Source organism: Triplophysa dalaica, chromosome 25 (assembly GCF_015846415.1).
Source record: "Triplophysa dalaica isolate WHDGS20190420 chromosome 25, ASM1584641v1, whole genome shotgun sequence".
Taxonomy (NCBI): domain Eukaryota; kingdom Metazoa; phylum Chordata; class Actinopteri; order Cypriniformes; family Nemacheilidae; genus Triplophysa; species Triplophysa dalaica.
The window spans coordinates 2,067,518-2,083,659 of record NC_079566.1 but is presented as its reverse complement, the minus strand read 5'-3'; the positions used below and the strand labels follow the sequence as shown (position 1 = coordinate 2,083,659).

The window sequence follows — 16,142 nt, the reverse complement described above, 5'->3', positions numbered from 1 at the left end:
CTGAGCAAAATAAACCCATAAGACCAATTCCTATTAATTTAATTTTAACCATCTACTCCACCACAATGTACATATACAAGTTTCAGAAAGAATATTACATTATTGACTATTTATAGGTGCGTGTTTAAACTGACTCATTTCTTAACTTGTGATAGCATTTATCTCAAATTCCAAATGAAATAATGCTTTAGTGGTATTTATTTGCTGAAAAGTAAATAAAGGAATGTTTGCAGATATTCAATACTTCAATAAACAACACAATTTTAATTGTTTTACGTGTATTTTAGGATAAATTCAAAATGAAAATATAATGGAATGGGCCTGATGTCTTTGTATCTTTAATCACATTGCTGTTGTGTGACTTTGTATCATTCCTGATGTTTGTTTTTGTTTAAATTCAACAGACCCTGGACTGGGATTGCCCCACATTATATGCAGTAATGCTGATTGACAAGACACATTAATATTGTGATGAAATCGAGGTAATCACACAAAGAATCATTTTGGATTTTTCCTAATTCATGTACAAATATGCTGTTGTAAAGATTAAAAGTTTGTCTGAACTTGTTTTCTTTGCAGTAGCTATTTTAGGTCTGAAAAAAATACAAATCATCTTTTTGGTTATTTTGCCCTGTTTTCAATTTCAGCAAATTAATGCGGATAAAATCTATATTTGTATTTGAAATTGGGTAGAAATATTGTAAGTAGTTCACAGAATGATTATGACCTAAACATATTAAAATTAAGGAAATCTGCGGCTGTTTATACACATATCAAAGAGCCATTCTATATAAACACTATACTGTATGGACAAAAGTATTGTTCCATTTAAAAAAATATGTTTATCTATTCGAAGAAATCTAACTAAAATAAAAATTAATGCTATACATTTGGCAGACACTTTTATCCAAAGCGACTTACATTGCTTATCCTATACATTTATACATAGGTTTTTGCAATCCCCTGGGATCAAACCCACAACCTTGCGTTGTTAACACAATGCTCTTACCACTGAGTTACAGGAAAGCTATACCAGTCAATACCATTTACATTTAGTCATTGAGCAGACCCTTTTATCCAAAACGTTCTAAAACGGCTCTACAGCCGCATACAAATCGATGGGTTTGTGTGTTCGGCTCAAAGCCGTTCAGTTGGGTTGGAGATATTTGTGCAAACAGAAATGACTAAATAAGACAAACCTGTTCATTAGAAGGGAGCATCCCAAAACTTTAATCCATATAAGATAAACGCAACATGTGGACATTTATTACATGATTTAAGTTTTATTAATGGAAACTGATGTACCATGTTGTAAAGATATTTGTAAAAGTGTTATCTTGTCTCCAGATGTCTTCATCACGTTTGAAGAAGTTAATCCTCACACAAGCTTGATTGTATGTTTTGTATCACTGCTAATGGTTTGGAGCTTGCCGTACAGTTTGTTAACAACTCTCTTGGACATTGTGAGACTGTCTTTAGCTTTACTCTGCATCCCTCATCATGATGGTGAGAGTGTCAGTTACCATTTTACTTCAGACTGTCATTTACATTAGCTCGTGCAAACTTGCGAAGTGTTTGTTGTATGTGAAATGGCACATATGTTTCATAAACTTAATGCTAACTTTTGCATCTTGTTCATCATAAGGGTGGAAAATATGGAACATCATTTAGAAAACTGCACCATTTTGATATTTGGAATTCACAAACCACTCAAACTATTAATTAAGTTCTCAATTAACAATCACATGTAAATGCAATTGTTCTTCATTTTGGTTTCAGTTTTTCACAAGACAAAAATAGACACAGTTAAAAACTGAAATACGATTCATGTATTAAAATTGTTAAAAGCATTTAGATAAAACTGGTCCTTCAAAAAGTCTAAAGAAAGGTTGCATTCAGTCTGTTTGAGTTCACACTGCTGCGGCCTCTGACTTCGATTGCAAACCTCTTGGAAAATATGGTCACAGTTTGAAATACTGAGATTTCCTATTAAACTCTAAAGTTCATTTAAATTTAGTCATTTAGCAGACGCTTTTATTAATGTATTTGAACAAATTACAGAGTGTTCAGTGATCAATAAGCAATATGTCATACAGGAGCAATAATACAAAAGGTGTTAATACAATGTTACTCGTTTCGACAAAAGCCAAACCAATACCTGTTGAGAGAAAGAGAGAGGGTTAGTTTTAAGTAAGCACATGGAATGTTACTGATGTCTTTGGGAAAAATATTAAAAAAAATAGGAAAAGTTCTCAAAACGCCTTTATTTATAATAAATATCTTTACAGAGATTTTTGAATGTGGACCTTTTACTTCAATTATTTAAAAGAGGATTTGAAACAAGTTTTAATACCCATCTACAGCGTGATACAGTTGTTATGCTGTTTATACTAGATTGATCCAGTTATTTCTGCATCACACCAGCAGCTGCTATGGGCGTATATGGGGTTGTTCTGGCTGCTCTGGCTGAGCTGGCCCAGGGTGAACGGTTAGGACAGAGAGCTCCAGGTTGCTCAGCTAAGAGTTATGTCTCACCCAGCTACGAGAATTTCTTCATTAGCGAAGGCACACAGACATCAGAGGGCAAGGAGGGTTTGTGTGGGGGTGAAGGGCAGGAGAGATGATGGGCAAACAGAGCACCAGGACGGGCCGCTCCAGACTTGACGACTTGTTTTTGGCAGCAAGGGCCCATAACTCACCCACATACCCTTCCACTCAGACTCACCATTATAACTGTTTTGTTTACCCACTCCACACTGACTGCAGTGATACTGGGAATGGAATTGTTGATGAAAAACAAAGCATAAAAATTAAGTGAATTGGCCGTAAATTGTGACCAACAAATATATATATATATACAATATACTGCATACTTGTGTGTATATACTGTATGTTTCGTTGCTGGTCTGCGCAAACCTCGTATCTCCATATTCGGTGGCATAAATCATTATTGTTTGTGACCTTTTATGTTTTTTACTTGGCTTTGGAAAAATGTCACACATAACAAGAATTTAAAAAGTGCTTGTCAACTCTGACAGCAAAAATTAATCCTTAAAAAAAGGAGTGTTTATTAATTTCCTGAAAAACAGCGAATTTGGTCATCAATCTGAGGTTTTGAAGGACAGCGACGACGTATAAAATTACACTGGAAAAATCTGTAAAAAAAATAAAATTTCTGTAAGCTGGAGAAAAAGGTTTTTTCTGTCATTTTATAGTTTTTGACCGAAAGAACAGAAATTTACTGGCAGCCGGGGCGCCAAAAATAAACTGTAAAATAAATACAAGTATTTTCCCCCCTGTTTTTCTTGTAAATTTGCGGCCGTTTCTGTAATTGTACATTTTTGACCGTATGTTTTCTTATTTGTATTTTACGTGGAAACTATAAATAACAGATTGGGGGGGTTACATTGTATGTAATGGCTGTTTGTCGCTGTCTTTTGCCTGCATATAATTTTGCTGCATTGGTTTGGCTACAATCAGATAAATAAACTAGGACTAGTTCACAAAAGTTTTTTTTTTTATTTTATTTTACAACAGTTGTTCTTGAGGCAAGGTTCTTGCAGGAAATCTTCAGTCATCTGTTTTTAGGAGGCGTGGCTTTGGAGAGTGCTCAGAAGGGAAGGGATCTGATGCTTCAAGGAATCGTTCACCTTCAAGATGAAAATTCTGTCATTATTTCGTCCTTTTAAACCTGTGTGATTTATTTTCTTCTGCAAAACACAAAAGAAGAGAATTAAAAAAATGTTTGTAACCAAAAACTTCAGTATAGGGACCAATGGTTTACTGTTACGTACATTTTTCAAAATATCTTCTTCTTTGTTCTGCTGAAGAAATGAAGTCACTGGTTTTAGATGCCTAGTCCGTCTAGAAACTTGTTTGAAAAAGGAAAACCCACACTGAAATTTTGACAATGAACACATTTCGTGCTCGTATCCAGTACTGCATTCAACTTTATCAATACTTGAGTACCTTACATAAACTTTGACATTGCTTTCCTGATGTGACATCAGATTTAAGGGGAATATACTCAACATTTTCTGTTTCATGCAAAGAATGACTAGTAAACATGCCAGGTCATCTGCAAGCTAATGTATGATAAACACATAATTTTCAATACCTCCTTCCCAGTAACATGTGATGTTAGCAGTGTTAACAAGCACACTCAAGACTGGTGAGGTCCATATGCAGTGGACACCATTGACAAATAACAAATAGCACACTTTAGAACACAGTAATCTCATTTGTCCTCACAGCCAGGGGTCTTATAAGCCTTCCTCTCCTCACCTGTGTGCCGAGCACACTTTGTTGAGCGTATTTAGAAGACACACTTGCCAGAAAGACAAGGGCAAAGTCCCAAAGAACCTACTCAATAATGATCAACACAGGCAGGCTGCCATTTGTGTGTTTGTGTATAGGATGTGATGAGGGCTAACCCTCTCTCACTGTGTGTACGGACCCTACACATAGACAAAGAAAGCACTCAGAGCTTTCGAGATCACTAACATTTCTGTCTGGAAATTTCAGGAATTGTTTGACATTTATATTTTCTGCCTCTATAGAACAGTATTTGTCATAGAGATTTTAATAACTACTTCTCTAATTGGTCCCGAAATCTGGTCTGTTAATAGTTCCCAGAATATCTATAGTTTGTGGATTCTTTCATACTTGGCTTCTAAACTTTGGAAAAGCCTCCCCAGCCAGGTTCAGGATTCAGACACAATCAATCAGTTTAAAACTAGACTAAAAACACATCTCTTCAATATGGCTTTCACCTAACTCACTGATAACACTGTTAACTCACCGTAAGCAGTCTATGCTGCAATATAGTTATTGGACAGACCTGAATATCTCTTTTTTCTATCCTCACTAGTTCTTTCGTCTTTTCACTAACCAGCCCGGCAAATGTTTTCTGATGAATCTCACAAGTTACAGTTATAATTCTCTGTAGTTGCAGCAGTGCTATTTTGATATCCCAGAGGAGAACTGGCTCTCCCGGTTGAGTCCAGCCTCTCCCAAGGTTTTTCTTTCCCTACTCTTACACACATATACATCTAAAGTGGGGTTTTGGTTCCTTGCCACTGTTGCCACTGGCTTACTCACTGGGAGATTTCGATTTTTCAGTGATTTAGTTTAATCCATTAATATATTAAGAACATGTGTTTGACAACACACATGCTTAACATATTTTAATAAATATATTCTTTCCGCAAGTTTTGGTATCATTGAAAATTGTTCTAGTATATTGAAATTTTAGGCTCCCAGTCCTGATAACAATATTTACAAATAATAATATATCTAAGTTAATATACTATGATTGAATTATTGACCGTTTCTGACAATCCATTGACATCAGTGTACATTGCATAGAGAAAAACATGCAGTATTATCATGTTTCTTAATATCGTAAATTCTCTAAAAAAAATCCGCTAGTATTATTTTTGTTCATTTTTATTGTGATGGATGTAAAGCTGCTTTGCGACAATGAAAATTGTGAAAAGTGCCATATAAATAAAATTTAAATCGAAAAGAGGGACACATCCCTGCCCGACCAATTTACGTGCAAACAAAATGAAATCCTGGTAGTACATCCATATGGTACATTAATTATGTTCCCCAAAAGTATCTGTCATTTTTGTCAAAATTTTGTACTTTTGTAACACTTATCTATAGATAGAAAGACATTTTATCTGTCCTACATTATGTGAAATAAACTCCTGGCTCCTACCTAAAATTACCATCTGCACTAGTCAAAATATTAAGCACTCTATTTTATGCTTATCTTGAACAAGAAAAATAATGTTCATCCTAAAATATGAAATAAATGTAATAGAAAGCACTACCAAACGTACCAAACACATTTCTACAATTCTACAATGTTTTAAAACAAATGATATGTTTTTTATTGTTTGTGTTTCTTGAAATGTTATTGTTAATGTTTTACAAGATCCAACACAGGATTTTGATATTGTACATTTAGAATATATTTAGGGTCTCTGTCTTTCTCATGTATGAAAGAGACTTCTTGTCCCTAAACGTTTTTGCGCTAATGCAAAAACGTTGAAGCTCAATTTCTCAAAACTTCTCGGAATTCAGATAGAACCTTATAATTCCAAGGTAACAGAGACAGATTTTTCCGGTTTTCTTTACACCTTTAAGTGCATCATGTATACATTGTTGTATAAAAGCCCTGCATGTTTATAAATGTATTTTAGTGAAGGCTTTTGATGGCCGCTTCTCAACTCAAAGTTTAGACCCTTCCAAACAAAGATAAAGGGGCATCAAGACTTTTGTAGGTGTTGTTCTTAACTGGGGGAAACCCAGCGTACAGTCACACAGGTTGCTGCACGGTACAGCTGGCTGTCACATTTCTCCTTCGTGAGTGTTTGCTTGTGGCCCTGTGACCCTACAGGCTTCATTTACGCCAAAGTGTTGAGTGCTCAATCACTGGACCCAGACAACCAATCTCCAAAGAGTGGTGACATCAACAACACCAGTCACAGTATGTTGAGTGTCCAGACCTGAAACAAGTTATTTGGTTGAAAGAGACTTCATTTAATTTCATGTTTATTTTGAACTATATTAAATTATTAACAAGGCAAAACAAAAAAATCAATCTGTTGATTAGCACATAAAGTTTATACATGAAATAGGCTTTATTGAAAACATAAATATATAAAGACATTTAAATCTATTTATATTAATTTAATACTGTACGCCATATATAGCTACTTAAAGCCCAATGTTAAGTCACATGCGTGGAAGTAAATAACTACTGCGCTGTTCTATTTGTTAACATGATATTTCAAACGACACCTAATATAAAAATCTCAAGAAAAATACAGAGAGACTATGGAACAAAAACTGTAAAATGGGGAAAATATCCCAAAAAAAGGGAAAGAAAGAATTATTTAATAAAAAAGAATTTAGCAAAGTTAGCATTAATTTAAAATAGAGCAATAAAACAGAGGTTGATGTTTATGTGTGTCTTGCCATTTGAAAAAAATACAGCATTATTAAAAAATTTCCATATCGGTTTATTCAATAATCTTTAATGTACTACTATTTTTTTAAGTGAACTGTTAAATGTGTTGACCATGTGTCACACAGATCTGCAGATTCTAACAAAGTTCTGTGAGCGAGTGCTCTGCCTCGGTTCTATCTCTGTACTTGTTCACATCTCTATATTATAGCACTAAGCCCACATTTCATTTATCACACACCTGCTGCTGCAAAATTGTCACAATTATCACCGTCTGAAACCTTTCTATAAAGATAAGAATGTAGATCATTTTGCATCTGAAATGACTGAAACGGCTTGATCCCACCTGAAACAACTATGAACTTTTTTAATGGATATATAATAATAATAATCCCTACATTTACATATCGCAATTCTGGGCACTCAAAGCGCTTTACATGCAAAGGGGAATTTCCTCAACCACCACCACCAGCTAAACCAAGATTAAATTAAGTTCAAGCAGGTGGTTAGATAAACAGGTTTTCTGGTCTGAGAGCTTAAAAACACCTCAATTTCATCTGGTTGTCGTAAATTTAGTTGAGGTCTGTCTCTGGTGAAAATAATGTATTTGGTTATTTTCCATAAGAGAATTAAAAAATAAATAAGGATATTTTTCAATTGTAAAAAGTTTTAAGATCATTCATAATTTAATTAGAATATTTTTGAAGTGTGTTTTAAATTATTAAATAATAACCACAGATAACTATAATAACCACACTTATTACATACGTTTTGCTAAAACACAAAATGGTCAATTGACATACAAACAACTACTTCACATCTCTGCATTTTTTACTCTTTTAAAATGTGTACGGGTAAAATCCACAAACAATCTATTCAAGAAATACACAAGGTAGAATAACAAAGGCTGCCAGTAAAACATATTGACAGAAAAATGAAGTTTAATTTATAATTAAAATGACATAAATAAAACTCACAATGAGTCCAACAAATACAAATAGATAGATATGTACATATTCTCTACCACACAGATTGGAGACAGTACTACAAGGTTACATTTTAAAACAATTTTACCATTTTTAACGAAAAATGTTTCAATTGTAGCCGTAGAGCCAGAACAAGTCCAACTGTCTCCTGAAAGTAAGGGTGAGACTCTCTTACAATATTCCCATATGACCATCAAAACGATTGTTAATTTCTATTTACACACATATACAATTAAGTCAGTGAACAGCACATTTTGACCTTATTAATTCTTGAGATCATTTTATAAAGATTAAACACCATCATTGGCCCCATAGTTTGTTTTTTAAACCCAAAACTGTACTTGATAGAATAAGCAAACATACATGCTCAATGAGATTGTCTTTCACTAGGTTTCGATTGTCTACAGCGTTACATGCCCCATGATCATACGGATATTGATCAGAGAAAATCTATATTGCATAGGCATTCTGATTGTCTTACGTGAATCTACACGGTTTTCTCTGGATTTGTGCTCTGGCCAGTCTCTGAAACACCTTCGGCTCATAATCAAGTCATTTCAAACACTTGTGAGTAGTCTCATTTTAAAGACAGCAGAGGTTGAACAGATGGTTCCCCTGGATCTCAGTAGCTTTGTGCCACAGGTGCCCAGGAGGCTGTAAGCCTGGCGATGGAGCTCTCGAACTGGGCATCTCCAACTTCGCTCAGGCCAGGATCGTACATGGAAGAGGGAGAGGACACAGGCAGAGAGGAAGTCAGCCCGGAGTAGGACACAGAAGAGCCGCGCAGAAACTGAGAGGACAGCCCGCCTGTAATGGACCCAGACGCTGACCCAGAGGGGGTGAGGGTGGTCCCCGCAACAGACCACAAACTTGGGTACTGACTGTGGAGAGGCACAGGACGTACAGTGTTAAATCTGTGAATCAATATCTCAGCCAGCAAAACCTTGCATTTATCTGAAAAAAACAAGGGACATGTGAAAGAAAGTACCTGTTCGAGGTAGTGTTGGTGGTGTGGGCGAGGGTGCCCATCCCACTCGAGTTAGGTATCTGCAGAGCTGACCAGCTATCATGAGAGGCGAGATTTCCTGAAGAATTGTCCATGTAGTTATCTAAAAATCAAAGAATGATTAAATACCAGACCGATTCTGCCATTGCTTCACAAATGAATAGAAATAAATAAATAATTATTTAAATCAAGATCACGTTCTGAGTGCAAAAATGATACATCAAGTTTAATTCTAACAATGTGCTCTTACTGGTTGTAGTGCTGCGATGGGGGTAATGGCTGGGATATGGAGCAGCTCGGTGGTTCCTCAAGCTAGAGTATCGCTCACAGTAGGACCCAGAAGAGTGTACAGGAGCCGCGCTAAATTGAGGAGGGCTGCTGCTGGGACCCATAGGGCCATTACTGGGCAAGAACCAGCCGCCGACTGTTGAAAAAAAATGTAAATGTGAGAAAAGCTCAAGTGTATGAACAATCCTAATGTTACATGATATGAAAATGCTGTTATATTTCTTGTTTTTGTGTTGATTTACTTACGTTGTGAGTATCCGGACTGCTGATTGTCAGTAGTGTGATCTGGGACTTCCTTGTGGTCGCTTCTGTAGACATGGCCACACAACATGTTAAATTGTAATTTTGTCAATATATACGTAAGAATCAAATCTAAATATGTAGATAAATAAAAAATAATGATAAACCATTATTTTACCTCTCTTTGGCATCTAGGAAAGCTTTAGCAAAAGGGTTGTGCTTGATCTTCAGAGCTGTGATCTGTGAGATTAAAATGAACAATTAGACAAAATGTAAGAAAAAGAAGTGTTGCATATAGAGTGCGGCCACAACTTTGGCTTTATACGCTATAGCAATGACCCACCTCTTCATTCTGATAAGCCGTGACAGCAATGAACTGGGTCTCAGGGAAAGACTGGCTGCTGATCATTTTCTGAATCCCTCCAACTTTCACTATGTGAATCCTTGGCTCGTATTTGTGCAAAGAGTTCAACATAATCTAAAAAGAAAGAATAATGTAATTGAATAAAAATTCACAAATGAACGATTTTGAAGAGCGCAAAATAGGTCCTTACCTGTCCTCCTCCGTTGAGTTTGTTGGAGAGTTTGACTTTGCTGAAAGAGACTGGCGCTTTCATCCAGTGAGCGCCGAAGTTGGGTGAGTCTGGATGGATGTAGACGCAGCTCGGGCTCTGAGGTTCGGGTTTCCCGCCCGGCACCCATTCACCGTTCACATATTTCCACCGGTTATTATCCGCTGCCACGAAGTCCAGCAGAACCGAGTACATGGCGTTAGGATCGAGGCCAGCGATGTTGGCTCTGAGCACGGGAAACATCCGTCTAATGAAACAAAAGCCAAAAGGTTTGTCAAAAAGATATATATATAAATAAAGTGATTGGACAGGGATAGAATAATTCACACAAGCTATATCTAACCTGCTTGCAACTCAACAATAAAATCAACTGCAAACGAGCGCGTGTCCATAGTAACGCCGGCTAAACTTTTTCTTAGCGATTTGTCTGACAAGGCCTGCAGTTGGATGACTAGACCCAGGATTTGTCGTTTCGTGGCCTTTGAACTTAAATTGTATGTCAGTATAATTTTTCATAACATTAAGGCTTGTCCAAAAAAATATTAAATTTTATTTTACCAAAATTAAAGTGTCCTAGTCGTTTTATCCTGAAATCTATGTTTTAATCGAATCATACCTTCCGGTCTTCGTGACGATCATTTCATTGGTGAGCTCTTTAAATTTGGTCCACAACTCCGCATCCTCAAGGGAAAGTTTAATATCCCGCTCCGACGCGTCGCCTTTCTCGCTGCCCTTCTGAAATTCGCTTTCCACTGCGCTCAGGAGGTGATCCAGGCGCTGGTCGGGACTGGAGGAAGTCATATTTCCGATCGAATAAACCTTGAGTAAAATCCGATATCGCTATGATATCACTAAATTCCGTCGGGTTGCGATGCCTTGACTGAGCGTCACGATCTGCCCTTTAACGCGTCTTGAGCATTTTTAAAGGCCTGATACTGACCGCATGCTGTTACGGGGCGTGACCCGGAGCGCCAGACCAGGCCCATCGCGCTTTAATAGCGACTGATAATTTGACGCCACAAAACGGAAAGTATTCTTGACATATGCAGTGGCCCATTAAAACGCGTTAACGTGCTTTGGAAGCATCTGAAAAATGTTTAAGATACATGTCTTGATGTATAATAATAAAATGCATAAATAAAAAACGAACAACAAACCATCTGAAAATATATAATCATACAATTTATGGACATTTAATACGATTTTTTTGTTATTTGACCTACACGCTTTATTTTTCGCAACCATTTTATAGGAACAATGTTATAAACCTTCTTGTTTTGTTCTTTCATTTTCAACAAATTTTAAGAACTTGTCTTAAACCGTGTCGGGTGTAAAACGATTTAGCGTAAAACATTGGTCATTATAGTATGTATCACCGCGATATATATCCAAAGTTTTTCTATTCGCAAGCTCGTCTTTGAAACAAAAGAAGGACGAGAGACGGTGTCTGCTCCATCGGTGCCTTTGAACTCAGTTGTATATTTGCGAATAATGCTAATCTTTTGTTTCCCCAGATACACATGTGAGAAAGCTCGTGTTTACTGGAGACGGGCCATTAGAATACAACCATTCCCTCGTCCTGTGTGCTGTGCTCAACTGAAGTGTGATGGCCTAGAAGTGAAATGTGGATTTCTTTAATCTAGTTGAGTCCAAAAAAATCCTTAAACTGTTTAAAGTAATCTATGGGACTGGCTTCCGCTGTTAATGCAATTAATATTAGTAATCTGTATGCAACTTTTTAATTCAAATTTAAATGAATTACTTAATACTGAATTATTAAACAACAGTTATATCAAAATCATGCATATGTTTGTATATTAAATTTAACTTTTTTTATCGTAAATGTTTGATTTTCTGAAATCTTTACTTTAAATTTTAATATTACCATCAAAGGTTATCTATTAAGCTTATATCACCTTAACTTTGCTTATTTATACTGTACAAGATCTGACAATTTATTTGAATGGCCATTGTTACTACATGGTTTGGGAAAACTAAAACGTTCATTTATACACATTTTATTAGCTTACTACATGGATAGGAAGTGGCCGAGATTGTCATAGGATGGAACTGGTCGGTTTTTAAGTGTTGTTCTGATGCACTTGGAGTTGAGTGGACCTCTCCTCTGAGCAGCTGTAAATGTAAAGGGCCATCACACCTTTTCACTGCCTTTGGCTGATTTACAGAGCAACAAACAGTCATCAGTCACAACCCTCTCTATCCTGAGCTTCTGTTTCATCCTTTGAGACACACACACTCAGACACTTCAAAGTGAGAATATAACCGACTCACTCAACAGATGATCCACAGTAACCATAACTGATATGAATCTTCTTAAGATGGAAATAACAACCCAAAGGTAACTTGGTGATAAAGATGGACGAATATAAAAGGAAATTCATTATAAAAGTCAAGCAGAGCTACTTCTGACTGTACATGTCCATCCACCATTGATTTGAAAAAAACTGTGAATTAAAAGAGTTACAAAACACTGCCCAAAACAAGTGTATTTGGTGTATGATCACTTGATAATGATCTACCTTTTTACCTCTTATTATGATTAGAGAGTGTTTCCCTTTCCAAACGCGCTCACAACATTTCATAACGTTCCTTCCTGGCAGCGATGAGACCAGGAGTGTGGGAGCGAGGTTTCAACGAGAGGTTGTATGTGGTGACATAAGGGTTAAGAGATGCTGCCTCTCTCTGGCAGAAGAACACTCTCACCTCAGTGAGAAATATTACAGAGGGCTGGTGCTTCACAAAAGGACAGTTATAAGAGAGGATGCATATTTTCCACATTTCTCTTCTCCAGCCTACATGAGTCAGCTCTTGGAAAATAAAAGGCACAAGATACACGTGCCCCACTACAAACAAAACGTTTTTAATATATAGATAATGATTATGGCACAAATCAGTCGAGCTTGTTTCATTTAGGATTTATTTTATAGTGTCCCCGTCAAAACATTTTTCTATGTTTTATTTGTATTTATTTGTTATTTTCTAAACATGACAGTAACTACGTCCACCTTATTTAAAGAATGGAACACAAAACATTACATGCAAAGCAGAGTCCGGTTAGTTTGAAACTAGCTATTGGCATTGTGTTTAATGACTGTTTATAACTGTAGCTTTAAAACAGTAGAAAGGTGTTGCTTTGGGGTAGACTGAAACAGTACAGTGTATGCTTATGTGTGTGTGTGTGTGTGTGTGTGTGTGTGCGTGTGTGTGGAGAGACCCCACCCCCTTAGTCAGATGTGGATTGAGTCTTGAGATCGTCTGTCACTGCTGCGTTTCCACTTCAAGTTCAGGAAATCTAAACTTTCCTCTGCTAATCACCCTGTCCTTTGAAAAGGATAAAAAAGACTTGAGGTGCAGTAATTGTTCCCCCCTCCCCACCCCTCTCTCTCTCTCTCGCTCTCTCTCTCTCTCTTTGACCCCTCCTCACAGTAGACATCAAACCTTTTGGATGTTAATGAGGGAGAGAGAAGTTCTGATGAACTTCATCCTGTAGAGACACAGTAAGGTGAGAGCAGTAGAAATAGCCAGACAGCCAGTCAACAAGCAGTGGTTGAAAGTGTTTGTTTGAGAGAAAATCTTCTGGACGTTTTTCTGGAGGGTTTACACACTGAAATGTGTATTTTGACAGTATTTCAATTTATTAAAGAAAAACAAAGTCTTGATGATTTTCTCTTCAAATTATAGAAAAACTTCGAAATAACTCTGGAGACATACACAGCAGCGTGTTGCCACTTTTCAGGAGGATAGTCACATACATTGATATTATAATAATCCACACAAAAATATAAATACATTTGTCTAAACTTTAAATGTTTTATTAAACAAGGTCTAAATTGTACTAAATTCGTATAAAACACATAAATACATGTTTTCAGTTTTTATTTTACTGTAAATATACAAAATAAGTAACTGTAGCTGCCTGCTTTTGATACTTAAGTATTATGATCATTTAAAGGCTCGGTTTCACAGACTTAAGGCTCATCCCAGACTAAAATGAATGTGTGACGTGTTTTACCTGAATACAACTTGCCCAGAAATATCAGTTGAATATATATGAGTGCCATTGTTTTGTGTCAAGATGCACACCAGTAATGAGTTCGTCTACGACATTTTATAAAAGCGACATAAATATCTTCATTCAACTGAGGCATAGTCCTGATTTAAGATAAAACGTGTCTGTGAAACCGGGAATATATATTGTCACACAGAAGTATAAAAAAAACTCATTGACATTTATTTTCATGTTCTAAGCCAATCAAATTACAAACTTTATCTTAGGAATTGTATTTATTTTGTGAACGACATAATGGCAGCTTTATACAGAGACGCACACATACCCGGTGGCTTAAAACTAGACTAAAATGAAAGTTTGAGCTGTCTTTACTGAAAATAAATAGTCCTGCCATTTCTTTAAATATGTCATTGTCATTGTTTTGTCTCAAGATCCACACCAGTAATGTATTTTATCTAAGGCATTTCTTTAAAAGTGACTTAAATACCCTAATTTAACAAGGGTAGTCCTGGCTTAAGCAAATTTTTTCTCTGTGAAACCGGCCCACGAAGTCTTATAAATAAGATTTAGCTACAACTTGTCTCTTTCCTTTTTTTTAATGAATAGGATATATTGCTGTTACATAAGATGTTGTCTGCATAATGAAGTTTTAATAATTATCGGAATGTTTTGGGGAAACAGTTATATCTAATATTAGGATAAAGTTTGTTGGCGTAGAAACAATCTGTTCATCTCACATCGGTGTTAAATTTGGTTGGTGCACACAGGTCAGGCAGAGAGAGTGATTTACAGCGTATTCCAAGGTTGCCCAGCAACAAAGTCACAAGGATAAAAACTTATCACATCTTTCTGCACCTTCTGAAAGTTTTGCTCACTGATATTGATTGATCTTAGAGCATATAAGAAAAGATGTTCGAATACTTAGCCTGGGTAATATAAAACTGCTGCCATTGATGTCATTTATATAATCCATATCACAACGTACAATTTTGATCCATGTATTTAAATAAACTTTACGGTTGTTTAAATGTAAATAGAATAATTATATGACATCAACAGTAACAAGGAATGAGAGTGTGAATTTTTTAAAGATTTGTGTGACCAGCATTACATAAAACAAATTTAAAAAATTGAAAGAAGTTTCAGGCACTCTTTTTTAATATTTCAGCTGCATTATTTTGATGTCCGAATGTAGATTTTAGGTCATTTGAATTATAATGATGTTATACTTGAATGCAAACAAAGCTATTTTAAATGCACTGTAACTGGAAACACTCACGAAACAATGATGTTACAATGAGACAACTTAGAGCTACATGCTAAATACATGCATGTGTTCCTGTTCACACTGAAAGGCCGTTTAACACTGAAAGTATTATATTCTGTCAGCGTGTGTGACACAAAGGCCGTTGTAGACTATTTTAAGCAAAAATAGTATGCATATGCAAAATAAGGCATGTTTTTATTCTGTTTTCTAAATAATACCAAACTGAAGTTGGGTTGTATTGATTAAGTAATAATAACTAACTGACACCATAATAAGAATGAAATCACATTAAAAAAGGAGTCATCTGTTTTTGCAAATGAGCTCTTCGTATATTAAAATATGCCAGTAAGTCAGTTGATATGTAAAACGTATACATATCAGGCTTTTGTTATGTAATGTAAAATCGTTCGATCGGTCACAGTTTCAGTAACCTTATAAATTATAGATTTACATTCACATGTATGCAGTTGGCAGACATTTTTATCCAGAATGACTCATTGTGCAGTCATGTAATACATTTTTCATCAGTTAATGTGTTTGCTGGGAGTTGAACCCTTAACCTTTCACTAAAACAATGCTCTAGTTGAGCTCCTGGAAGCTAAAACTCAAATGCACACGAGTTTTTAGTTGTCATTTGTGTTGTCATTCAATCAGATGCATGTGTGTATATCATAATGTCGAAACAGTGATGACTGTTTGCTATGTTTTAGCTATTTTTGTGTGTGTAATTTATATCTAATCTAGTTAAAAAAACGTATCAATAAAAAAACACGA

At 35.9% G+C, this 16,142-nt stretch overlaps 1 protein-coding gene across 2 annotated transcripts; it reads right to left on the bottom strand.

The window, feature by feature from the left end:
• Positions 1-8,140: 8,140 nt before the first annotated feature.
• Positions 8,141-10,872, bottom strand: tbxta (T-box transcription factor Ta). 2 transcript variants are annotated; one of them, XM_056741700.1, is made up of 8 exons: positions 10,688-10,872; positions 10,054-10,318; positions 9,843-9,977; positions 9,678-9,739; positions 9,506-9,567; positions 9,222-9,395; positions 8,954-9,074; positions 8,141-8,846 (listed from the first exon to the last, which is right to left on the bottom strand). In XM_056741700.1, the coding sequence occupies exons 1-8, from the start codon at positions 10,870-10,872 to the stop codon at positions 8,588-8,590; spliced, it is 1,263 nt and encodes a 420-aa protein (XP_056597678.1). In that variant the 3' UTR covers positions 8,141-8,587. The 2 variants fall into 2 exon arrangements, with proteins under 2 accessions (XP_056597678.1, XP_056597680.1); XM_056741702.1 differs by lacking the exon at positions 10,688-10,872 and adding an exon at positions 10,415-10,455.
• Between the last annotated feature and the right edge of the window lie 5,270 nt (positions 10,873-16,142).